The 27528-nt window shown below is 40.9% G+C and overlaps 1 protein-coding gene across 1 annotated transcript in view; it reads right to left on the bottom strand.

Annotated features, from left to right (window-relative positions):
• Positions 1-24179, bottom strand: part of ZFR2 (zinc finger RNA binding protein 2) — a 52432-nt gene extending 28253 nt beyond the window's left edge. Inside the window, exons 1-9 of the mRNA XM_029912290.1 lie at positions 24145-24179; positions 23288-23522; positions 22414-22543; positions 11167-11385; positions 10778-11070; positions 8198-8380; positions 3957-4188; positions 2684-2844; positions 220-339 (exon numbers count right to left, since the gene is read on the bottom strand). Of these exons, the coding sequence (XP_029768150.1) occupies positions 220-339; positions 2684-2844; positions 3957-4188; positions 8198-8380; positions 10778-11070; positions 11167-11385; positions 22414-22543; positions 23288-23522; positions 24145-24179 (1608 nt within the window). The remainder of the gene's footprint in view (positions 1-219; positions 340-2683; positions 2845-3956; positions 4189-8197; positions 8381-10777; positions 11071-11166; positions 11386-22413; positions 22544-23287; positions 23523-24144) is intronic.
• Between the last annotated feature and the right edge of the window lie 3349 nt (positions 24180-27528).

The following is a 27528-nucleotide window of genomic DNA, read 5'->3' on the forward strand; positions in this document are numbered from 1 at the left end:
AGTGGACAATTCTTGGTGGAAAAAATGTTTGCAAGAAATTTTTCTGGACTCATTCCATTTGCTTTTACATCTGATAGAATCCTTCTTATATTTAGAAAAAGCTTTTTACAAAATAAGCTACTGATTTCTCCCCCTTCTTCTATTTTAGGAGTCGAGAGTGAAGCCACTACCATCCAAGTCCCTTTGTACAGCACCACGACAGGACGTCCCCATTCACACCTTGTACTGGAGCCGATGCCTACGCCCCTTCAGGTGCATATCCTTGGCATTAGGATCATTGAAACTGCACTCGCAGAGCTTACAGTGAAACCGGATCATTTTTCCTTCATCATTGCAAACCTGAGATAAAATATGTAATTTAATATTTATAGGCACTTTTTGTGGCAACAAAATTATCTTGCATTTAAGAAGAGCCTTACATCCCAGTGGAGCCTAAGGCACTTTACAAACTTAAAGGTATATGCATTTATCCATTACTAAAATTCAGTCAACTCTTGGGTGAGACGCAGCATCTATTTAATAGCTCACAGTGACACTGCATAGCTGTTTAGGACTGGAAGAGAAGATACAATGTCCAATTTAAACTGTACAAGAAATTTAGGGAGGCCCAGAATAAGCCCATGTATAAAGAAATGTAACCTGAACATTAGGATTAACACTTATGAAAAGCACCATGACAACTTTCATGAACACACATGGTCAGGATCTCAGATTTATGGCTCATCTGAAATGTGGGCTCTCCAGCTGCACAACACACCTTAGCACCATGTTAGGATTTTAGTGCAGTAATGACTCAAAGTAAAGAGCATCATCTACTGAATCAGGACTACCACCACCACATCTTGCAGCACCAAGATGTTCCCAATCTTCGTTAGCTCATGATTCTCAACCATGTAACAGCTCACGGTGGCATGGCTCCAGGCATAAATGATTCTTAAACTTTAAAAACTGTTTGCTGTTCATCTCCTATTTGTTTATAATCTTACCAAGGATGGGAAACAGGACAACACTGAAGTAAACAAAATTTCACTGGAAGTGATACAGATGAAATTTAATCTTGATTTCCAATCCAATTCTACAGAACTGGGGATTCAAGAGCAAGGGAACATTTTAAAGACTAATTAAAACATTAACAGTTTTACATAACCAAATAATTTTGATACTTGGCACAGCCTCATGAACTGTATGTAGGCAGGGCAGAGACAAAGTTCTCAAACAAGGGCTCCTTAGTAGGCTGTCTAAATCCTGCATTTGGGTGCTCAAATGTAGATGTGAAAATTGGGCCACAGTAATTCAACAGCAGATGAAATGGAGGGCACAGAATGAAGCCAGCAGCTAGATCAGGGGTCAGCAACTTCCGGCATGCTGCCCCCATCAGGGTAATCCGCTGGCGGGCCATGAGACATTTTGTTTACGTTGACCGTCCACAGGCACGGCCCCCTCGCAGCTCCCAGTGGCCGCAGGGAACAGCGAACTGTGGCCACTGGGAGCTGCGGGGGGCCGTGCCTGTGGACGGTCAACGTAAACAAAATGTCTCGCAGCCCGCCAGCAGATTATCCTGATGGGTCGCGTGCTGAAGGTTGCCGACCACTGAGCTAGATGATTTTTCTCAGGGTGCTCAGTGTTGAATATACATAAATATGGTCCTACCAAATTCACGACCCATTTTGGTCAATATCAGAGTCATAGGGTTTTAAAAATCATAAATTTCATGATATCAGCTATTTAAATCTGAAATTTCACCGTGTTGTAATTGTAGGGGGTCCTGACCCCAAAAGGAGTTGGGGGGGAAGGGAGGAGGCTACTGTAGAAGGGAGTTGCGGTACTGCTACTCTTACCACTGCACTGCTGCTGCCTGCAGAGCTGGGCCCTCAGCCGCCACTGTCCGACCGCCCAGCTCTGAAGGCAGCAGCGTAGGAGTCAAGGTGGCAATACCATACCGTGCCATCCTTACTTCTGCGCTGCTGCTGGTGGCGACTCTGCATTCAGAGCTGGCTCCCGGCTGCAGCCACTGCTCTCCGGCTGCCCAGCTCTGAATTCAGCATACAAGTAAAACGTGGCAATACCGCAACCCCCCTAAAATAACCTTGTGATCCCCCTGCAACTCCCTTTTGGGTCAGGACCCCAATTTAAAAAACGCAGGTCTCCCCAGTGAAATCTAGTAGTAGGGCAGCATTTCTCAAACTGGGATCCGCATGGGCACTCCAGGGGGTCTGTGGGCCCCGATGATCAACTGCTCCCACTCCCAGCGCCTCCTGCATGCCACAGAACAATTGTTCCCCGGTGTGCAGGAAGCACGGGGGGGGGGGGGGGGGGGGCGGGGGGGGGGCGGGGGGGGGGAAAGGGGGGGCAGAGGTGAGGCCTTGGAGGAAGGGGTGGAGTGGGGGCGGGAGCCTGGGGTTGAGCAGTGGGCTTGGAGGGGTCCGTGAAAAATCAAAATGGGGGTCCTTGGGTCGCTAAGGTTTGAGAACTGCTGGTATAGGGTAAAAGCACACAAAAGACCAGATTGCACCGGTGGGAGGGGGGGAGGAGGAGACCAGATATCATGGTCTGTGACACGTTTTTTATGGCCATGAATTTGGTAGGGCCCTTGTACATGCTTTAAGTATATTTGAACTTCAAAACCTGACATTATACAGCTGTACTTGTGAGTGATTTGTGAAAAAAAGTGATCAAGCATTACCTCTTCCACATAGTCATGTCCCACAGGTTGTACGTCAAATAAACCCCCTGGGCCATCCCCAGAGCCATCATGCGTGGACTGTTCATTTTGTAGCTCTGATTTTGGTTGCATCACCTTCACTTCCTCCAATTTGATGCTTGTTGCCTGAAGTTTATTAGTCCCTGAATAGAGAGAGCTGGATTAATAACCAACCTGATTTCTTACAATCTGTGAAAGTATCCTTATCCTCATTATCAGCACCTGTATTACAAATCCATCATGTCATTGTTAATTTCTCTTTATAATGCCAAATGACATATCCCTCGGCTAGTCCTGTAGTCATTATGGCAGCTGCCAAAAATATAGCTGGATAAGGGTTTATGGCTCCACTATACAATTTCTATGACACCAAAAAAACACATATCTCCCAATACTTCTGTTAGTCTCAAAGGTGCCACAGGACCCTCTGTTGCTTTTTACATATCTATAGTAATAATTAAAAGTTAGACATGGATAGTCAAGTGGAAGTTTTTCTTATCAGCCTTCCATTCAGACTACAAGTCTTCACTCTCTTATGACCAATAGTTAAGTTTAAAACAAACATCATCTACTATGAATGAGCAGACTAGACTACTATAAAGATAAGGAACTTCTTGTAATAGTAGCAATTGTTTTGAAAGAGAACAAGTGACACACCTGAACTTCAATAACTACAGTTCTTAAAGGTTAAGTTAAATATATAAAAATTTAAAGAGGCAAAGGCTCAATGGTGAGATATAAAAAAAATCAGTTTAATGTCAAGATTAAAAAGTATTTCTACAGATTTCAACAACATATAATCGCCAGTGTTTGATATTCTGCTAAAATACTACAGCCAGGCAATGCAACTTTCAGACAGAAGCCCTCCCTCTATTTCCTCATAGCAGGATTCAAAAGAAAAAAATAAGCAAATATGGAAGCCATCAGATTTGTACAGAAACACACAAAAATCCCTGTTCTGTTTCTGGAACACTTTTGGAGGCAGAGGGAGAAGATGAAAGCAGTTTTAGATTTTAGAAGCCAAGGGGTTAAAAAATAAAAAACCTTTTTCAGAGTCATTTAAGGAGCTTGATGTACAATTACTTTTCCTTGGGTCAGTTTTCCTGGATAATGATGGGAACATGAAAAGGCCCCACCTGCAAGCATTTGGAAGAATCATACATTTTAAACAAATTGTCATTCCTATAGGAGGTGACGGATTTTAGACAATACATAAAAAATAAGACAGTTAAAAATGGATTTTAAGGAGACATACCTGAAAATGTTATCTTGGATGCAACAGGTTTCTTCACTGGCACTGGCTTGCTTATGTTGCTTGCACTGTTAGTTGCTACAGCTGCTGGTTTTGTTGGTGTAACAGATGTAGCTGTCGAGGCATGGGCAGCTGGCTTACTTGCTGCAGCGATGGTAGGACCTGAACCAGAGTTCACTACTACAGGCTCTACTGAAGGGATGGGCTTCCCCAATTTAGTATGCAATTTAACAACCTGAAATACATGCAGTGGTCATATGAAAGAGCAGGAGTAAAAAGGGACCGAAGTTAACAGCAATACTATAAAACTTTTCCTTGTGAAGTGTATAAATTTACAGAAAGACCGGGGTAATCTCCACACCCAATAAAAATATACAATAAAACAAAGTGATACTACAAACACACATGAGATGAATTGCTCCATTGTAATATTATATTTATAACAGATCTACAATTTTGTAGGAGGTCCTGAAAGACAGAGCAGTACTCCGTAGCAAAATATTTGAAAAGTGTTAAACTATTTTCCCACCAGGTGGCATGCACGCCTATAGAATGGCAGAGCATAACAGACATTAGTGCCTCAACTGCCAGGTCTTCTCTGAACAGATTACAGAACTTGCAAGTGATCAGGGAGAACTGTTGCTGGGAAATGTCTCAGTGTAGAGACTTTAACAAGAAACTTTCAAAGAATGAAAAACAATCTCTCCCCCTCTTCCCAGCTGAATCAAAACTAGAAAACAGGTATCTTCAAAAGAGGAAAAACAAATTGCATTAAGCATGAGTTGCACCAAAAAGCCTGTCACCATTCCTAGGGAGGGTGAGAAAGAAGAAAGAGAAGATGAAATACATCCGGGTTCTCATAAATTTTTTTTGGTGGCCTCAGAGTGCGGCCACCAACTCTTGCTGGTGGCCTCTCTCACACTTTTTCCTAAAATACTTACTTAAGCTTTAGGAAAAACAAATAAATATGCACATAGACATGTCCAAATCATTGTAATTTATTTATTGCTAGCTAGTAAGTCCATTGTGAAAAGTGATATTAACATACAAGTATCACTTTTCACAGCAGACTTACTCAACCCTGGCAAGCCCAGGGGCAAATTAAGCCCTGGATAGGGGGCCAGGGGAGGCAGTGGGGGGCTAGAGCCTGAAGCCCTGCCGCCGGAGCCTGGGGCCTGCTGCCACGCAGCCAGAGCCCGAAGCCCCGAGGCCAGAGCTTGCCACCCAAGGGCTGAGTCCCAAAGCCTGAGCCCCACCATCCCTGGGAAGGTGGGGACTCACTGGGTGTCTGCTCCTCCAGTGTTGTGCCCAGGTGTCTCCAGAGGTGGGCAGGGCCCAACCCCTGCTGGCGGCCCCAACAATTAACACCAAGGTGGGGCGCCCAGGAGCAACAGCGTGGGGGCACTACTTTGCCCCCCTAACCCTGCCCAGGAGGCTGTGGAGATTCCAGAGGACTGGAAAAGGGCAAATACAGTGCCAATCTATAAAAAGGGAAATAAGGTAAACAGTGAGGTGGCAAAATTTGCAGATGATACAAAACTACTCAAGATAGTTAAGTCCCAGGCAGACTGCGAAGAGCTACAAAAGGATCTCTCAAAACTGGGTGACTGGGCAACAAAGTGGCAGATGAAATTCAGTGTTGATAAATGCAAAGTAATGCACATTGGAAAACAATCTCGACTATACATACAAAATGATGGGGTCTAAATTAGCTGTTACGACTCAAGAAAGATCTTGGGGTCATTGTGGATAGTTCTCTGAAAACATCCACTCAACGTGCAGCGGCAGTCAAAAAAGCAAACAGAATGTTGGGAATCATTAAGAAAGGGATAGATAATAAGACAGAAAATATTATATTGCCTCTATATAAATCCATGGTACGGCCATATCTTGAATACTGCGTGCAGATGTGGTCGTCCCATCTCAAAAAATAAATATATATTGGAATTGGAAAAGGTTCAGAAAAGGGCTACAAAAATGATTGGGGGTATGGAACTGCTGCCATATGAGGAGAGATTAATAAGACTGGGACTTTTCAGCTTGGAAAAGAGATGACCAAGGGGGGATATGATTGAGGTCTATAAAATCATGACTGGTGTGGAGAAAGTAAATAAGGAAGTGTATTTACTCCTTCTCAGAACACAAGAACTAGGGGGTCACCAAATGAAATTAATAGGCAGCAGGTTTAAAACAAATAAAAGACAGAATTTCTTCACATAACACACAGTCAACCCGTGGAACTCTTTGCCAGAGGATGTTGTGAAGGCCAAGACCATAACAGGGTTCAAAAAAGAACTAGATAAATTAATGGAGGATAGGTCCATCAATGGCTATTAGCCAGGATGGGCAGGGATGGTGTCCCTAGCCTCTGTTTGCCAGAGGCTGGAAATGAGCGACAGGGAATGGATCACTTCATCATTTGTTCTGTTCATTCCCTCTGGGGCAACTGTCTTCCGACAGTGGCCAGTGCCAGTATACTGGGCTAGATGGACTTTTGGTCTGACCCAGTATAGCCGTTTTTATGTTCTTAAGGACAGCACAGGGGAATTATAGACCAGTCAGTTTAACTTCAATACCCTGGAAGGATAATGGAGCAAATAATTAAGCAATCAATTTGCAAACACCTAGAAAATAAGATGATAAACAACAATCAACATGGATTTGTCAAGAACAAATCGTGCCAAACCAACCTAATAGCTTTCTTTGACTAGGTAACAAGCCTTGTGGATGGGGGGAAGCAGCAGATGTGGTAATATCTTGATTTTAGTAAGGCTTTTGATACGTTCTTGCACGAGCTTCTCTCAAACAAACTTGGGAAATACGACCTATGTAGAGCTACGATAAGGTGGGTGCATAACTGGTTGGATAACCGTTCCCAAAGAGTAGTTATCAGTGGTTCGCAGGCAAGCTGGAAGGGCATATCAAGTGGGATCCTGCAGGGATCAGTTCTGGGTCTGGTTCTGTTCAATATCTTCATCAATGATTTAGATAATGGCACAGAGAGTACACTTATAAAGTCTGTGGACAATACAAATCTGGAAGGGGTTGCAAGTGCTTTTTAGAATAGGATTAAAATTCAAAATGATCTGGACAAACTGGATAAATGGTCTGAAGAAAAGAAGATGAAATTCAATAAGGACAAATTCAAAGTACTCCACTTAGGAAAGAACTATTAGTTGCACACATACAAAATGGGAAGAGACTGTCTAGGAAGGAGTACTGCAGAAACAGATCTGGTTGTCATAGTGGACCACAAGCTAACTAGGAGTCAACAGTGCAACACTGTTGCAAAAAAGCAAACATCATTCTGAGATGTATTAGCAGGAGCGTTGTAAGCAAGACACGAGAAGTAATTCTTCCGCTCTACTCCGCGCTGATTAGATCTCAACTGGAGTAGTGTGTCCAGTTCTGGGCACCACATTTCAGGAAAGATGTGGACAAATTGGAGAAAGTTCAGAGAAGAGCAACTAAAATGATTAAAGGTCTAGAAAACGTGACCTATGAGGGAAGATTGAAAAAATTGGCTCTCTTTAGTCTGTGGAAGAGAAGACAGAGGGGACACGATAACAGTTTTCAAGTATAGAAAAGGTTGTTACAAGGAGGAGGGCGAAAAATTATTCTCCTTAACCTCTCAGGATAGGACAAGAAGCAAGCAGTTTAAACTGCATGCAGCAAGGGAGGTTTAGAATCATAGAAGGTTAGGGTTGGAAGAGACCTCAGGAGGTCATCTAGTCCAACCCCCTGTTTAGGTTGGACATTAGGAACAACTTCCTGTCAGGGCGGTTAAGTACTGGAAAAAATTGCCAAGGAAGGTTGTGAAATCTCCATAATTGGAGATTTTTAAGAGCAGGTTAGACAAACACCTGTCAGGGATGGTCGATAATACTTAGTCCTGCCATGAGTGCAGGGGACTGGACTAGATGACCTTGCAAGGTCCCTTCCAGTCCCATGGTTCTATGATAGCTGAATTTCTGGTATTACTGTACCAAGTACACTGCTTAGTGTTGAAGCAACGTGGTGCTGTAGTCTTTTGTGGTCAAGCAGTTTCTGGATAGCCAGTCATCTACTGCAATCAAATCTTGAAGTGTTGGATATATTTCTACTTCAACTTTTTTAATCAGAAATGTTCCCTGGATATCCGTGAGCTACTGTGAACATTTTTAGAAAACCAGCATCCTCTGTAATCAGATATTCCACACTATATGTCTGCGTGAAATGTCCATGGTCCTGTTGAGCTCTCATACCTTCTGATGCTTCGCTCCCCGGATATGTGCTGCATATGCATCTGCTCCTGTACAGGAGACATCACAGAGCTCGCATCGAAGCTGAGTCTGCACCCCACGAGGGCCACAGTTTGCCAGGTTACCTGTCTTCTGAGCTGCCTCCTTCTTTTTGTGCTTTTGTCCTTCCAAGTGCTCCCGGTAAGTCTGCAGTCAAACAGGGAAATACATTCTAAGCAGCAATGTGAAACACTGATATAATCCCAGCATTTCCTTGGAACCATTCATCTATAAAGACAGGTCATAATCTGTCTAGTTTTAAGGGTACAAATGTGTGCAACTCAAAGCCTTTTTGTGGAGTGTTCCATTCATTAACACCACTCACAGCAGCAGCATCTAGGAGGCATTCCCAGGCAGGTGAAGCAAACAGATTCTTATATATAGTGCTTTACTTCCTCCAGAAGACAATGTCCAACTACAAAACCCATTTAGGCTTAGATAACCACAATATTTACAGGACAATAGGAAGAATGGTTGAAGTATTTTTAATACCAGTTTTTAGAAGTGTCTGGCACATTTCATTATCACTATACAATGGGTAAACTGGTCTCTCTCAGAGGGAATTATTTTATTGATATTTGATTGGTCTTCTTGGTAGGAAGCAGACAGAGAATACATGTCACCATCAGAATTAAGAGACAACAGAGCTTATCATAATTATTATAAAGGTAACTAATATTCTTTTTTTTTTTTTTTTAAATATATGAGTTTAACAATGGCATTCCTACAAGATGGTCATGAAATGTTACCAGCCCAGGAACAAATCTACTCACCTGCCCTTTATCATCATCATGATAATGGGAGGTAGGGAAGTAGAACCCCAATATTTTACTTACTCACTAAAAAAAGAATTACAGTTTGACCCAGATGAATGGACAAACAGAATTTTGCAATGCTAGCTTTAAAGTAGTATTAAATACTATATTAGCCAATCTAAAAGAATTAGCTTCCTATACAAAACTCTAAAAAGCTCAGATTTTCTCATTCATTCCAATGGCAAGATGCATTTCCCATGGCTTGATTACAATTATTGATAATTATATTATCTATAATTAATTATTATTATAATCATGTTAAAATGGCAGCTCTCTTTAGTGGATTTAAGACTCTTTTAGACTAAGCATTTTGGAGCAGGGACAACTTCCTTTGTATTTATACAGCACCTAAAACATTGGGGCCCAATCCTGATTTAGGCAATGTTATGATAGAAATATTTAATAATTAGCTTCAATTTTATTCAATTAGAAGCAATGGACAGAATATTACTACTATAGTGCAGCGTCTCTAAGCTGTGTAAGAAATCCCCATGCTTTCAGAGCTGGACAGTCTGACTGTCGATACGCTACATTTTACTGTCACCATAAGAGAAGGACGCCACCACAGAAGTCTATATGGTATTTCTTAGGATTGCTCTTGTTGAAACCTTGTAGGACAGCTTATAAGAGACAATAATTTCTCTCCCGAATGACCCTGTCTGCTTCTTCAGTTAAATGCTATATGCTCTAGCTAAGCAGAGAATTCCAAGAACAAAGGCAGAAAAACACCACTTCAGATTTATATTCAAGCCTATTATACTTTTTTTTTTTTTTAACAGCACCCCAAGAATGCACTCGGTGTCTGACAGTAAACACACAAAAATAAGGCCCCTGCCTCAAGTAGCTAAATCTAAATTTGAGACAAGACACGAGTGAGAACAACAAACAGTGCAGAGGGACATTATGGCTTTAAAAAAAGTCAGGCATTTACACAGGAATATCTAATAAACACGTCTAATAAAATCCGTGTTTATAAAAACTTAAAACACTTTCTTGGTCAATAGCTTGTTCCAAATTTACTTTCCACTATATAGGTTTAAGCCTTAGAGAACCTGCTGGCTCATTATTAAATATCTTTCCTCACACCTTGACTGAGCTGTGGGGAAAGGAGCTAACCAACAGAGGGCAATGTTATCCAGTCCAGCATTCAGCCACTAGAAAGCTCCATAATGCCAAACAAACTGAAAAAGTACAAACTAAGGTCAGGGAGACTAGGCTGGCTGCCTACGAGCAGAGGTGCAGCAGGCAGGAGGCAGCAGCCTGGGAAACGGCTGTGGAAAGGCGGCCAGGCAGCCCAGGAGACAGGGTTAGGGACTGTTTTGATCTTTATTGGAACTGTCAATAGTAGTTGGGCCTAGGATAGTTTCACTGTTTATTTCTGGCAGTTGTAGCAAAATAATCCTGCATTAACTACTTAAAATCTGAGCGTTAATGAAAATCCACAGAAAGATAGAGTCTGTACAGTCTAGTTCTTGGAGAGCCTACAGCACTTGCCTCCAAACTCACAGTACATCGAGCAAACAACCAGACACTTAGATAAAGCTTGTGAACCACAACATTACATCCTGCAATAGTGGGGGATTGGTTATATCTATTTTCTGAGATGTTTCCATTAAGTCACTGAAGAGGACATATTGCAGATCAATAGGACATCATCTGCTGAACTATATGACTGGGGAGGAAGTGCAGGTTATATAGAGTGGACACATGGGTAAAGGGGATTGCTAACCTGTGGACCAGCACAGCTGATCTTGCAGATATCACAGTAGTGAAGCTGAGGCTGTTTAGGGGGCCCTTTGGGTTTCAGCTGTTTGTTTTGAAAAGGTGTTTTTTTGCTGAAGCTGTTGCTAGAGTTGGTGGTGGTGCTGTTCACTGTGCTGCTCCATGAAGAAGAGCTAGTAGATTTCGGTTGCTGTGGCGGGGGTGGCGGCTGCTGATGCTGGGCCTGGGGCTGCTGAGGTGGTTGATAGTAAGTGCTAGCTGCTGTGTATGCTGTGGCATCATAGCTGGAGTAATTTGACCCTAGCAGGCAGAAAGAAAAGGGAGCAATTTTATGAGGGTTATAGTCTAAACAAAGAGAATTACAGTGCAACACCTGCATGACAGCTACCTCCTTACCAGAGTATGATGCAGAAGTGGAGTTGTATGAAGAGGAGGGGGTGTACGAGGAGATGGAGGAGACAGATGCATTCTGCTGAACAGTTGTTACTGTTGGGTAGGCATTGTAGCTTGAAGATGTGGCGCTCACTGTTTGAACTGGCTTAATTGTAGTCACCTGTCTCTGTGGCTGGCTCTGACTATAAATACCACTAGATTGACTGTAGCCACCTTTGGAGCCTAGAAAGCAAACACACAAGCTCACCCTCTTGCAAAACTGAAGACAGATACATGTGCTTCTAAACTATTACAGTCATCTCTCTTTACTAATAATAGATATTTGTTAAACAAGACACTGGAAATGTATAGCAATTGGGTACAATTTATATGATGAGAGACTGCAAAACATATTAGCCTGGAAAGAAGTGAAAGATACAGATGAATAATCGATCAGTCCTTCCCTTTTCCATTCTTTCATAATAAAAAAGCATGAGGTCACTCAGATTAATAGCAGGCAATTTTAAAAACTACAGTAAATGAGGGGAGATTTTTTTTTTTCCTTACCTGTAAGTTTGGTTTCTCATAGTGGAACTCACAGCTGGGTAGGTTCCACCCACTCATCCCTGGAGATAGCTGGCTGATTTCAGGTGTAAAAGGGAGACTCCAATAACCAGTTGCAGGACAGGAGACACCCCTGAAGATCTATTCTCAAGCTTTCTTACAAATTGGTTAAAACTGGAAAGAGATATTTTTAATGCACCAAATAAGACACACTCTCTTCTTAAAACAGTAGATGATTATAAAAAGAATTCATACTTTAAAAACTAGACCTAGGAAGGGTTCCTCTGGATTGGTGGATGTCCCCACTATGAGAAACCAAAAATTTTCTTCTCTCATTCACAAGGACCATCCAGCTATCCAGAAGACTCACTGCTGGGATCTAGCAGGCAGAAAGGTAATGAATGTTGCCAGAAACAAGATAATTGCCAAAAGGAAGGCAGGGAACACCACATGCACTAGAATTTTTGTATTAAGCTCTTAAATATCAAACGCAACTTGTTGAACCCTATGGCTGAAGGCTGTATCCACTGACGTGAAACTTTCCAGTGTTGGATGAAAGAACACACAGACCATACAGTTGCCTTGCAAGTTTCCTGCTTCAAAGCACCATTGCTTTCTGTCCAGGAAGAGGAGCTCAGCCTTGTCGTGTGCATCATGAATCCTTTGAAAGAATCTTTACTAGGTGTGAGGTACCCTTGCTTCATTGCCAGTCTGATCCATATGAAAATTGTAGCCTTTGAGGTTTTCTTGCCTATCTTGTAGGTGCCTTATATGACAAGCAATGCATCTGACTTCTATGATTTGGCTCTACCCAAGTAATATTTTAGAGTGCTCCAAACATGTAAGGTATGCAGCAATTTCAATTGCAGCATGAATTGGTCTGGGACAAAAATGAATGAAAGGCAGTCTCTGAGATAGAAAGACAAATTACCTATGGGCACATTTGTAGCAGGTCTGAGAACCATTTTGTTTGGAAAAATATGCAGATACTGCTCGGATAGATAATGCTTCCAAACAGAGAAATTTGATCTGCTGAGACAGGATACATAAATAAGGCTGTTTTGAGGAATTGTATATAAAAAAAACCATTTGGATAAGGGTTTAGAGATGGCTTTGTTGTAGCTTGTAGAACTAAGATTAAATTCCAAATTTAAAATATATGACATATTCTTGGGAACAGATACAGCTTTTAAGGAATATGTCACATAATAATGGGGAGCATTACTGTTAACTTCCTTCCTGAAGACAGACATCTTAGTGCTGAAAGTGGAATAGACAGGAAAATAGGGCTTAAGCCTTACTTGAATCTGGCCCTAAGGAACTCTAATATGGCTGAACTGGAAGGTGCCAGAGGCTGTCTGTTTAACCCACACCCACTTGGCATGGTGCTCTGTCCCCCTCTAGTGGTAGCTAGGTTATATAGAGGTGGATAAGCCTAATACAGCCTTGGACATTAGCAGAATCTTTTTAACTCAAGCAGTAAAGTCTTGTGCAACAAGACCCAGACGTCCAGCTTCGATCCCTGCTTCCAATAACTCACACAGGAGAGTGGTGTTACACCTATAGTGCACAGTCTACACTAAATGAGAAAATATGTTCAATATACCTTGATAAGAGCAGAAGGTAAAGTTCTTCCTAGATAACTAATCTCAGATTCCAGCCTCAAAAGATCTGGACGGAGGAGAGAGGTTGGAAAGCTGGAGTGGTTCTCTGCATCCAGTAAAGAAACCAAAACCTTCAGGGCCAAAAAGTGACTTTAAGAACCATTCTTGCTTTGTCTAATTGACTTTTCCTGGCACCTTTGGTTAGGAGGTATACAGGAGTTGGCCATTCCATGAGATGAAGGTGGTGCCCATGTGGCAAGAGCCTCTCTGGTGCTTTGAGAAGATCTTAGTGGTCTTGTTTGTCTGAGAGACAGAGAGATCCAAGTGTGGAGCATCCCAGGCTTATATAAATTTCAGAACACAGTCTGGTCCAGCTCCCAGTACTCAAGGGACAGTCGATAAGTTAGCCAGATGGCTTGATGGTTTAACTTTTTTGATGGAAGTTGTTTTGATTGCTAGCTGCAATAGGTTTCATTTTTATGTCCTTTATTAACAACTTTTGGTACCTCCCTGTTGGTGCACATACCCATGGCTCTCCCTATTATCATTATCACTCTACTATAACTGGGCATTATTTTCAAGTAACAAACTGCTTTGAGTTTTAGACAGTTATGTTTAGGGTAGTCTCTCTTTTTGAACATTTGCAGTACGAGGGTTCACATCTCTCTTGGGCACCCCAACTTGACAGGCATTTTCATCATCTTAAACTGGTGTGGCTCTGAATGAGGTTTGCCTGCCAGGAACTTTCCCAAACACCAGAACTACCATTTTCACGGGAGTGTCAACACATGATCCAGTTCTGCCAGAGGAGAGCTTACAGAGGTCAGAGGTAAATAATTTCCCGTTAAGCAGTTTCTACAAAGGGACTAAGATTCTAGTCAGTTATGGTCCGTACCATCATTTTTGATGATCTGTGATAAAGCTGAATTAGACAAAACTACTACTGAAATTTGTCCATGGGTAAGACTACAGTGCTGAAGGATGAGAGATGGAAATCATTCTGTGAGGGAATTCCATGAGTTTTTGGGATAGATAGTAAAACCATACTGCCATAGAAGTTGTATTGAACTTGGTGAGTCTTACAAGCCTTTCTGCATTTTGAACTGTTTTGTTTATTGAGAGATTGTCAAGATAATGATAAATCTGTATCTCACAATTTGAACATTACAAATACCATGAGATTTGAGAAAATTGTGTGGATGGGAAAATGGAGATAGGCAACGATTGGCATCTTGTTTCTGGATTTAAAAAAGTTCCATTCAGAGTCTTGTTTTCCTAATTCAGAGGAGAGAGAGATTCAGCAAAAGCCTCTAGTTTGTTTTGACATCACAACTCTGGAACAGTTTCCTGAACATTGTTCTTCGAGAGGGACTGGAGCTACTGCTTTTAGTTTTCTAAGTTCTGAATGCATTGTTGCACTGCTAATTTTTTAGTTCAATTCGCGGGGAAGAAAAGGAGGAAAAAAAGGAGGAATTTGCTGAAACTATCAGATATCCTTCACTTATTACCTCTAGTCCCTATTTGTCTTGAGTTGTATCAACCTAGCCACCAAAACATCTTTAGGAATCCTCCAAAACAGTGAGAGGCCACGAGCTGGCACAGATTAAAGAGACTCCGAGAAGCCCTGTTCCTGAAAGGATCCCGGGACATCCTCATTGAGGGACTGCATATGTATTTCCCATGTCTGAAGGCATGAAGAAAATTAAGAGCTGGTTATAAATACTGTAATGTCCATTCAGGTCAGTGGTCAGAGTTCATGCAAGAGGTCCAATATCCAGGAGATCCAATCCAAGGGAAATGTACAGTGTAGTAGCAGGTGGAGTCAGACAAGGCAAAAAGACAGGATGAGATGGGGGCAACAAGACAGAATCAAACAGGGTCCAAGTAGCAACTAATGGGAAATGGCTTGATGCTCCAGAAAGGAAGCAGGAAATTTATATATAGTAACCAACCAGAGTCAAAATCATGTGGCCAATCAGGAAGCAGAACCCTGGAAGCTGGCCCACCCAAGTCTGTGAATTCCCTGTTAATTGGATGAGTTGGTGTGGTGTGATGGCCAAGGCTGCTTTCCAAGAACCCAGTGGGCCTGGCTTCAAGACCAGGACTTGAGACCAGGCCCTAACAAATACAGTAGGTTGATATCAGGATTGACATCAGTATTTTAAAAAATGACTCCCAATGATCTTGCTGTTATGAAGAGATTGCTCAATTTTGAAGAGTTATTAAAGCTTTTTCTTTTTCTCAGGAACCTCTAAATAAAGATCAAATGAAGCTGGGTGAGATTTGAGCTAGCAGTCAAATCAATGGCCAGCGTTCTAACCTACAAATTTCTTCTTGCTATAGCATTGCAGAGAAGTGATCTGTCAGAAAAAAACTTGTCTCAGCAAGCATCATAACTCAACAAAAGCTCTTGGTTATTTTGGACAGATCTCTCAAAGCAAAGGTAGCTTTTTATCCACGACAGAGAATTCTTGAACAATACTATGCCAAGTAATTGAAGCTCGAGGCAACTCTTGCTCTTCACTTTAGCATTTTTTTAAATTTAGAGGCCTTAATAACCAGCAGTATGGATGGAGTCTTTTTCTAAAATTATGTGCCAGGACCAAGAAGTTGTAATCTGATAATGTGTTTTCCTAGAGCTTGTAGAGTTTAACATAAGCCTTGCTGAGGAACCTCTTGGCAGGTGAAGTCCTGAATCATGATTTTCTGAAGACACTAGTGAATACTGCATTACCCTTGGATTTCCTCATCTAGGGTGCATTTTTGAAACACAAGAATGCTTGGTCAGCATTATCTGCCCAGTGCAAGTTGTCTTCTTAAATGCAGTTCTATTCTGAAAAGTGGCTAAAAAATGTCATCATGCAGTTCCATGTTTATTGTGTCTCCAAATTTATCAAATTTATGCAGTTTAGAAATATTATTTCTTAACAGCCCTCCCTGCAAATTTTACATAGGCTAATAAAGTTGCATAGGTTTGAGAGCAGAATATGGCCTAATATATATATATATTACTGTCAATGCACAAAGGGAAAAAATAACCCAACTAGACATGCCAAGAGCCCAGGCTGAGTTTGCAGAGCTGACAGTCAATCACACAGTATTTTTTTTCCTTTGTAAACTGAGCAAATATGATAATCAATGAGACACAAACATGGAATCCAACAAAGTGTACATAACACAGACATTCAATTTCAGAGGAGAATTGCGCTTTAGAAGTTGTCTAAATCATCCCGGTCAAGAGTCATCTGGCATCCAAGTCAAGGAGTTCACGTTTGCTTAAAAAAAAGCAATTCTAAACTACTAAGATTTTCTGGTTTTTGCCTTCATTCCATCTTTCCTCTTTGGCAATGGTGGTGAAGAGGAAAGATGGCGATTACTTTTTGGATGAAAGGGATTAAGAGCTCTCATCTTTTCATCTTCATTTAACTCTTAACCCAAGAATGGGGAACACAACAACATTTGGTGGCTCTGCTTCTTTCTGAATTGAGAATGGTCCCTAATGACCAGAAAAGGGGTATGGAAAATCTCCTAACTCCTCCCTATAGGTTCAGGAGAGATTACAGCTTTCAAATAATTGGATGCTGACTTTTTTCCTCCAGAATAAAAAAACAATTTTAAAATAATTATTCCTACGCCATCAAGTCCTGGTCATAAACAAGCTGTTTTTGATGGAATTAAAATTTGGCCTTGAAGGAAAAACTTTAGTGTACTACAATGGCAGAAGAATGGAAGTAGATGGCCAGACACTGCTGAGTTGACTTACTAGCATATTTACTGCCTTTGGCAGCAATACTTTTAACAGATAGTTTGCTGTGTCATTTGGAGAGACCCTTGTCATCACAGCCCCACACACTCACTCCCAGGAAGGTGGAAATGGCTGAATTCTACTAGATTGCATTTTCCCTACTGGATCTGCTCTTCTCCTAACCATGAAGTTGAGGGAAAAGAAATCACAAAATGGAGGACTTGCCCAGTGGTGCTGATGCAAAGGTAGAGGAAGACCATTGCTGGGAATCTTCCCTGAAGCAAGGTAGAGGAGAAAAACAGTCAAAGAGATATTGCTGCACCCAAAATGTTTCTTTGGCGCAAAAGTAGGGCCAGCTCAGCCAAGAAGCTCCTCTGAAGTACTACATCAGAGGCCCAACCACCACTTTGGCAAAGCAGAGGAAAAACACGATGCAGAGAACAGAAGGGTTCAAGAGATGGGGATGGCTTCCCAGCAGCGGGAGTAAATCTGGAAGAGCCAGCCAAGAAGGTAAGAAGAGCAAAGTGCTTCAGAATACAGCTAGCACTGAGCACAGTGGCAGCTCAATTGCATTTGGTTATCAGAATCTCCTCTTGCCACCAAAAAGTCGAGCCAGCTGCCTCTGTGGACGAGTGGGAGAGACCTACCCAGAAGTGAGTCTTCTGGATTGACCGATGGACCCACATATGAGAAACTTCTTCACAGAGCATGTAGTTAACCTGTAAAATTCATTACCTCAAGAAGCCAGAGAACTGAATATTGCAGCTGGATTTACACAGGATCTGGAAAAATTTATAACCAATAATAATTTGTAGTTACATATGCTAAGATGTGGACAGTCAAATTTCATCCTTTAAGGATCACTGCAGAGGCCAAGAATAAATCCTCCCTTCATGACCATGAATACAAGCAATTGACTGGGTGTTTTATAATTTTTTTTGCCTTCTTCTAAAGCTTCAAATAATCATTGCTACAAGCAGAATACCAGACTTGAAGGACAACTGTTCTCATACATTACGGCTAATCCTATGTTCTTAAAATGCCTGATTTAGCCATCATCCTACATGTATTCATTTTCACTCCACTTCGGGGCCTTAAGGATTCCAGAATAATGAGGCAAAATTCTCATCAACTTCAACAGAATTTTTTTCTGAGAAAGGACTTCAGGACTTAATGTGAATAATTTCCTATGTCCATTTACCTATAGCAACTGGTTCCAAAACCTTAAGTGTGTTATGGATTTGTTGAACCCTTGAAAAGCCTCTAGCTATAAAGTACCCTTGAGCAAAACTTCATAACAAAATGCTTATTATGGTATGTTTGATTTGCTTTTTAAATAGAATTATTTAACTAGCTTAGTTAAATATGAAAAAAATTCTGAATCAGAAAGATAATCTAGTGCTGAAAATATAGTGACCCAATTTGATCCTCAAGGGAAAAGCAGCAAGAAAACAAATTTTTAATATTAAATATGCTCTCAACATGAGATGAGCTCAATACCTTTGAGCTATAATAACAAAAAATGAACAGAATCATGCAGACTTATTCCAGTGGGCTAAAGAGACTTCAGTTATCCAGGGGAATTTAAAGCTATTGTTTTGGCCACCAGAGGGAACCTATACAGTCACAAAAATGAAACAAACATTTAGAACTCACAGGTTTTAAAGTGAATCCTAATTCCTAGTAAGTTACCAGGATCAGATAGTATTCACCCAAGAGTTCTGAAGAAACTCAAATGTGAAATTGCAGAACTACTAACTGTGGTATGTTTCAGAGTGGTAGCCGTGTTAGTCTGTATCAGCAAAAACAACGAGGAGTCCTTGTGGCACCTTAGAGACTAACAAATTTATTTGCGCATAAGCTTTCGTGGGCTAAAACCCACTTCATCAGATGCATGGAGTGAAAAATACAGTAAGCACTATATATATGAAAAGATGGAAGTTGCCTTACCAAGTGGGGAGTCAGTGCGAATGAGACCAATTCAATTAAGGTGGAAATGGAAGTGGTATGTAACCTATCATTTAAATCAGCTTCTGTACTAGATGACTACCCCGAGGGCATTCCGTGCCAAAAAATTAAAAATTCTGCTCCAACAAAAATTCTGCGCATAATATTTTAAAATTCTACAAAATTCTGCAAATTTTATTTGTCAAATAAATGTGGAGGCACTAGCGTGGCACTGGGAAGCACAGGCCACTGGCTGCACGGGGTGGGAGATCACTGTACAGCTCCACCCCCGGGACACAGATTCAGTGGTGAGGCTGCACCCAACCCTGACACAGCGCAAAGACTGGGCCTGCCCCAGAAACACCCCAGGACCCTGCCCCTCCATGCCAGATGCACCAGGCGTGGGTGGGCAGGCTCAGAAAGGCAGGATCCAAGTTTGGGGGGGGGGGGGGGGGGGGGCTACAGGGGGGGGGGGGGGGGGTTGGGGGTGGGGGAATGTGGGTGAGGGGGGGGGGGATTCAGGTGCAGCTGGTTGGGGCTTGGTAGAGTGGGGATCCAGGTGCGGGTGGCTTGTCAGAGTCATCCAGGTGCGGGGGAGAGGGTTTTGAGGGTCGGCAGGTGAGTCTGGGCGTGAGGGGGTCTGGATGCATGGGGGTTGGGCAGATGGAGGAGCAGCGCCCTGTACAGTGATCCTTCCCCTGCAGCTGATGGGCGATGGGTGCAGGAAGCGTGGGAGGGAGAGTTTGCAGACCTTCCTACAGACAGGGGATAAATCTGGGGGTGGGTCTGACCCGGCCCTGGATACCATGCAGGGGAAGAGGAAGTCCCTTCCTCCCCAGTCCAGCTGACCAGCAGCTGAGCCCAGCGCAGGGTAGGACCCACCAGCTGGGTCTTCCCCAGTCCCGCCCCCGGCCCCACAATGATTTACCTCTTTGCTGGCTGCCCTAGGCACCCGAAACATACTGCTGGGGAGGGTCTCATGACTGCTCTTGTTGCTTCCCTTTGCTTCCCCGTCAAAGTCATTTTTCTGCGGGGAAGCAAAAAAATCTGCAGGGGACATAAATTCTGTGCATGCGCAGTGGCACAGAATTCGCCCAGGAGTAAGATGACTGGAGGATAACTAATGTGATGCCAATTTTTTAAAAAGGCTCTAGAGGCAACCCTGTCAATTATAGACCAGTAAGCCTAACTTCAGTACCAGGCAAGTTGGTTGAAATTATAGTAAAGAACAGAATTATCAGACACATAGATGAATACGATTTGCTGGGGAAGAGTCAACATGGTTTTTGTAAACGGAAATCATATCTCACCAATCCACAGAATTCTTTGAGGGAGTCAAATAAACATGTGGACAAGGCTGATCCAAGGGATATAGTGTACTTAGATTTTCAGAAAGCCTTTGACAAGGTCCCTCACCAAAGGTTCTTAAGCGAAGTAAATTGTCATGGGATAAGAGGGAAGGTCCTTCCATGGATCAGTAACTGCTTAACTGATAGGAAACAAAGGGTAGGAATAAAAGGTCAGTTTTCAGAATAGGGAGAGGTAAAACAGTGGTGTCCTCCTGGGGTCTGTACTGGGACCAGTACTGTTCAACATATTCATAAATGATCTGGAAAAAGAAGTAAAAAGAGTGAGGTGGCAAAATTTGCAGATGATATAAAGCTATTCAAGGTAGGTAAGTCCAAAGCTGACTGCAAAGAGTTACAGAAGGATCTCACAAAACTGGGTGACAGGGCAACAAAATGGCAGATGAAATTCAATGTCGATAAATGCAAAGTAATGCACAGTGGAAAACATAATGCCAATTATACATATAAAATGATGGGGTCTAAATTAGCTGTTACCATGCAAGCAAGATCTTGGAGTCATTGTGGATAGTTCTCTGAAAACATCCACTCAATGTGCAGCAGCAGTCAAAAAAGCAAACAATGTTGGGAATCATTAAGAAAGGGATAGATAATAAGACAGAAAATATTATATTGCCTCTATATAAATCCAAGGTACGGCCATACCTTGAATACTGCGTGGAGATGCGTCCCATCGCAAAAAATATATATATTGGAATTGGAAAAGGTTCAGAAAAGGGCTACAAAAATGATTGGGGGTATGGAACTGCTGCCATATGAGGAGAGATTAATGAGACTGGGACTTTTCAGCTTGGAAAAGAGACAACTAAGGGGGGATATGATTGAGGCCTATAAAATCATGACCGATGTGGAGAAAGTAAATAAGGAAGTGTTATTTACTCCTTCTCAGAACACAAGAACAAGGGGTCACCAAATGAAATTAATAGGCAAGAGGTTTAAAACAAACAAAAGGAAGTATTTCTTCACCCAACGCACAGTCAACCTGTGGAACTCTTTGCCAGAAGATGTTGTGAAGACCAAGACTATAACAGGGTTCAAAAAAGAATTAGATAAGTTCATGGAGGATAAGTCCATCAATGGCTATTAGTCAGGATGGGCAGGGATGAAAACCATGCTCTGAACTGTCCCTAGCCTCTGTTTGCCAGATGCTGGGAACGGGCAACAGGGGATGGATCACTTGATGATTACCTGTTCTGTTCATTCCCTCTGAAGCACCTGGCATTGGCCACTGTCAGAAGACAGGATACTGGGCTAGACAGACCATTGGCCTGACCCAGTATGGCCATTATATTCATAGCAAAGTCTGTGCAAGCAAAGATGCATAGGAGTCAGTTTTGTGCTTTTTGCGTCCTCAACAAAAATGTGACACTATCCCTACATTTTTTACTATAATTTTCTCTACAAATAGGGCATGCTGTATATTTTTTATATTTAATTATATTTCAATATGTAAATACACCCAGAGGCTTGAGGAATGGGCTTGATTTTTTCTAACTACTCATGGGCTCCTAGTAAATTATTTTTCACCTGAAATTTGAGTAGATGTACTTAACCCATAAAAGGAATGATCTTCCAAAGTATAATATTATAAGTTACTTTTCACATTCTTATCAAATCCAATTCTCTATAAGAACCAGTATTTCCAGCTTGGTTTCAAGTCACCATTGTGATTTGTATTTATACTCTATCAGTTCATGTCATATGTAGACAGCTCTCTTTTTCTTATATGTATGAAGATAAATATTTGTGCATTCAGATTCTTACAAATCTTTTTTTTTTTTTTTTAAACATTAGTATGAAGTAACATTTGTGTTCAAGTTATGACATTTAATGAAATGGAAAAAATGAAAATGCCACACCCTTAAGAGAAGATTTAAGGCATTTTCCAAAGTTGCTAAAAAGTCTAATTAAGCTACTTTTGACACCTTACCTGCAACTGATACCCTGCTGCCAATAAACCGTTAACATTTTGAACCTCCCAGTACTGTACATACTTTGAAATAACACACTAAAGCTGTGAACACTGGATTCCTGTAGCACTCACTTGACTGGTAGTACGAGTCTGTGGCAGTGTGTTGAGGCTGGGTAGCAACTGGCTGGTAGTACTGTTTGCTCTCATAGCAGCTTGCAGATGTAGACCGTCCATAACTGTAACCATCCTGTATATGAAATTCCAACAGAACAAAAAAGAAACCAAATTATGAACACACAGCCCAATGCTACAAAAAATAATAGATAAATTAAGCATTCTTTAGCAAATTGATAGCCATTTTGGTATAGTCCAATTAATTGCTAATTTTTTTTATGCATTCGTTCATGTCAACTGGGGAAAACAAGTCAGTTTATAATAGAAAAAAAAAAATCAAAAAGCCTCCCAGATTTCATTCTGCAGCTCTTGTTTCAAAGTTGATAGTCCTTAGACTTTAGGAAATTAAAGCTATGTATGTTCTTAGATTTGTACCTGTTTTGGCTCTCTAGTAATTTCAGTTGATCCCTCAGCATTTGCTGATACATATATAAATGTAGTGCTTTTATGTGTAGTCAAAAAGGTATCAAATATACTAGAGCCCGCAAGTCCAACATCTTGAAGGATTTATCAGAAAGAAATCCCTTAATACCAATATATTAATTTTATAATTAATATCTGTATTATCTTGGTGCCTGGAAACCCCAATTAAGGATTGGAATCCATTGAGCCTGTACAAATATAGCATAAAACACAGTCCTTGTCCCTGTTTCAATTAAAGATTGGAAACATATGGAGTAAAAACAAACAAACCACACAAAAAAAAAATCATACATTACCAGCCTTATTCTGCTTCCCAGACAAAAATTTATATGATGCAATTAACGTGGACAAATGCTGCTCAGATAAGTTACCAATTAAAGTGTCACCAAAAGGTTTCGTGGATTGATACCTGGTAGTTTGGTGTTGTAGTAGGCTGGGGGGGAGGTTCCTGCTGCCGAGTTCCATAACCATAGTCCTGTCCTGAATGCGATTGGTATGCTCCATAGGCAGCAGTTGCAACTGGCCTGGCAGCCTGCACTGTGGGAGCATAAGATGGCGTCACAGTATGTGCCACCCCAGGAGCTTGCTGAACAGTGTAGCTTGCCGCAGTGGTTGGGTGGGAATAAGCTGTAGCAGGTTGAGTGCTGAAAGACAAGACAAACAATTTAAAGTCTACAGCATCTCAAGGTTTTTAAACTGGGCATAAGTTTCTGACACAAAATCTGACACTACATTTTCATCTCATCAATCAAGCTAGTACACATTATATATGTAACCTTTGATTAATACTGAAATAAAGTTAATGTTGAAACTCAATACTATGATCAAAACTGGAATTCAGATAAAGAAAGGAAGGATGCAAAGAGGTGGGGTACTAACAATATATTTCTGTACAATCTGACATCATCATTTATCAACTAGCAGCTTTATTGGGGTAAAGGGGAGAGTCCTAAGTTCCCTGATTTTAGAATATTAATTCCCATGGTTTGATCCAGGAACAAGACATTTTGAACCCTTTTTTCCAAGTCCTCCAATTCAACATATATCTTGCTCTGCGGCCAATTACGTTTCCGTACCACAACCGTTGTACTAGAGTACAAGGGTAAATAACATGGGGAAAAAAATGTCTCGTCTCTAACACACTTAGGGTATACACAGAACTTCATCCAACTGTAGGGCTAAGAACAAAAGGCCATATCCTTAAATAATGTAAACCAGCTGACCATGTGGCCCAAGGATGACAGAATTTGGGTTCCTTCAGTTTACCTTTCATCGTTGGTTATTTCTCCAATGAATCTCATTTTTCTGCACATATTAAATACTGTCATTTTATATCCTGCTATACAATTGTTTAAATATACATGCTCTCATCAAAATGTTAACACCACAACACCATACAGGTTTAGAACAGATAATGCTAACCAATCTCTAAGACCAAGACAGTGCAGCCAATAGCATTTAAGCCAGGAGACCCCAGTAATTTAAGTTTAGTGTCCATTAAGACAGACAATAACAGAACCAGCAATTCTTTGAAGCACTCAATTCCAAGTGTAATTTATTTAAAATTCCCCCACTTAATTTAAAGCAGTGCTACTTGTTCCTAATCTAGTCACTGATAAACCGCATATTCAGGCAACCTTTTTCTCCCATGACACTCACTCTCTGTTTTCGGAGAAGGATTCTCCATTTGCAACATCACCACATATCTCTCTCTGACAAAAGTGAACTAGACATGGCTCTTTCTGGAGCAGCCACTCCAAGCTTCTGCCAGAGAAAGATGCTAAGAGAAATACTATAGAGGCAATATGCTAATATGCTATCTTACGTACTTATCTGGCCTCCATCACCTCACAATCTTTAACGTGCATTTATCTTCACAACACCCTTGCAGAGATGGAAGTTCTATTACACCCGTTTTACAAATAGGGAATTCGGGCACCGGAAGACCAAGTGATTTGCCCAGGGTCACACAGGATGTCTGAGGGTGAAGGAATTGAAACTGGTTATTCCATAGCACAAGCTAGCACTTCAGCCATTGGCCCATCTTTCCTCTCACTGCACTTCTAGTGCAAGGAATTCTGGGTACTATAATGCCTCAAGATCACACTTGTCCATTAAAACTAAAATTAATGGGAGCTACATATGTGTTTTCAGAATATTCTTCACACTGAATTTAGAACTCAATATTACTGTTTTATTTTAAATAGCCTGGATGGCCTTCTTCTCCCCCATACACACTCCAAACTGTGCATACTGTACTACTGTCTGTTTGGTACATTTGAAAGTGTTCTATAGTGTGAGAAATAAGATTATGTATTTTGCAGTTACATTCATCCTTCTTCACTAAAAGTACCAATTAAGACAAAAATTGTATCACTGGTGATAGCTAATTTTTTAAACTTTTATATTTGTGTGGGTATGAGAAAGAAAGAGATAATGTAAATGGAAACCAAGATAAAGCATGCTTGTGACCAAACACCTTCTCAATGGTTGGTTATTTATTAAGCATCCATAGACACACACATAAATAAGGGGTGCTTATTCAACAAAATGAGAGCAAATTAAAATACAATTAAAACTATGATTAAAAGCCATCCTCCCAAAATTCAAACAGATAATGTAAATGAATTGTTCCAGTACAAACAAGGAAAGGTCATCAATATGCAACCAAGATTGGTCATTGTAAAATCCATCTTTGTGATGAAGTTTAAAATGTTTATTAAAATAGGAGAGCGCTACATAATATAGTTTTTGGAAGTATGTATTTCTTTGCTGTATAGCCCCTTGGTAAAGACAAATAAGCAGAGACATAGTTTATTTGCAGCTTCTATTAGTAGTAGTGTAAAATTCATTGGAGCAATCTCATTTTCGACGCTAGCACATCATAGAAGTAGGGTCTCCCAAAGAGTATGTTGACTAATCGCAAACATTAGAGCGGGACATTTCTGATTGACTAGGAGGAAGACCATGAAGAAAAACAGGTTCTAGTAACACACAAATATCCTGGAAGTCAACAGTGAAGGAGAATGATATATATTATAGTGTAAATACCTGAGATTTCAATTTTTTTTTATTTTGGACCAAAAGCCTGATCAAAAGCATGAATGGATCGGGGCTTTGCAAAGCAGGATTAGTATTTACTCCACAGTAGGAACATCTATCACTATACAAACAAGTAGATTCCTTCCACTCACCAGTAAACTGTGAAGGGATGAACTAGAAACAACCTGAACACTAAAACGGTTATTTTAGAAGCATCTTCAACACAAGAACTCAGAAAGGCAATGTAAATTATATAAAATTAGAACAGAACTGTAGCCAAATAAAAGTTGTTTTCCCAGTTTCGAGAATTTTTCCCCTTAAGCAAAAATATATCTGCACCAGTTATGAAACTGGCAGCAATACAATAAGTCCAACAATACAAACATTGTTAATATGTGGATTACCTAGGATTCTGACAGCTCCTAAAAGAATTTTTGCATAATCTACTACACAAATTAATCCCTTAAAATACAGAGTTATCCTATCCCAATTTCAACTCAGCTCATTGTATTCTACTTAGCAAAATTCTACTTGCAATTTCAGTTAAAGAGTTTTCTTCAGGCAGTGTTGCCACATCCAGGCACACAAACCAAGATGTTGGTGCACTTTTTTCTGGAAATGGACTGTATAATCATTCGGTAAAATGCTTTGGGATCCTTCGGGATGAAAAGTTGCACATTGTATAAATGCAAGTTATTGCCACACATCAAGAATTCAAAATGGACTTCTGCAACCAGCAACACTATAACTGATTTATGACAATATACATGCAAGCATATTAAGCCCTTCATTCCTATCACCAGACTGGTCAACTGTGATGAAAAACTCAAGGAATTTTTATCACCAGTCCTAGAGCAGAGGAAGAAATTCTTCCTCAAACTGAGTATATCCTTTCTGGAAGTGAGAGAATGAGAGACTAGTGAACTGGGGACTGATCAGGGAGAGAGGAGAAAAAGGGAGAAAGGCTGGACAAGGGTTGCTACCAGAAACTTTGGTGGGAGAAGGGATCTCAAACTCACTCTCTAACCTTCCTTGACAGGACAACATCAACAGGGATTGCTGTTTTTCCTTAATATCAGTCTCCTGCATGGGAAAGTATCATGAGTATGACCTATGATTATTTGTCAAAATGCTAAATGGTCATTTGGTTATATATATATTTTAAAATGTTTTAACCAACATTAAACAAGGAAATGAAGCTAGCATGACTGGTTGCACTAAATCACATGCCGACATGCAATATTCAACTGCAATAAAAATTAGGAAAGTCTTATAGTAAGCTTAATTATCCATTTACAATTAACACAAGTAGGAAGGAGATGTGGGTGTGTGCAAGAATTGGGCCCCCTTTTTTAAACAACGTAAACTCTTTGCCAGGAAAGTTTACACATTATAAATAGAACAGGAGTACTTGTGGCACCTTAGAGACTAACAAATTTATTAGAGCATAAGCTTTCGTGGGCTACAGCCCACTTCTTCGGATGCATATAGAATGGAACATATATTGAGGAGATATATATATATATATATATACACACATACAGAGAGCATGAACAGGTGGGAGTTGTCTTACCAACTCTGAGAGGCCAATTAAGTAAGAGAAAAAAA

Source organism: Terrapene carolina, unplaced genomic scaffold (assembly GCF_002925995.2).
Source record: "Terrapene carolina triunguis isolate 2854851 unplaced genomic scaffold, T_m_triunguis-2.0 Scaffold194, whole genome shotgun sequence".
Taxonomy (NCBI): domain Eukaryota; kingdom Metazoa; phylum Chordata; order Testudines; family Emydidae; genus Terrapene; species Terrapene triunguis.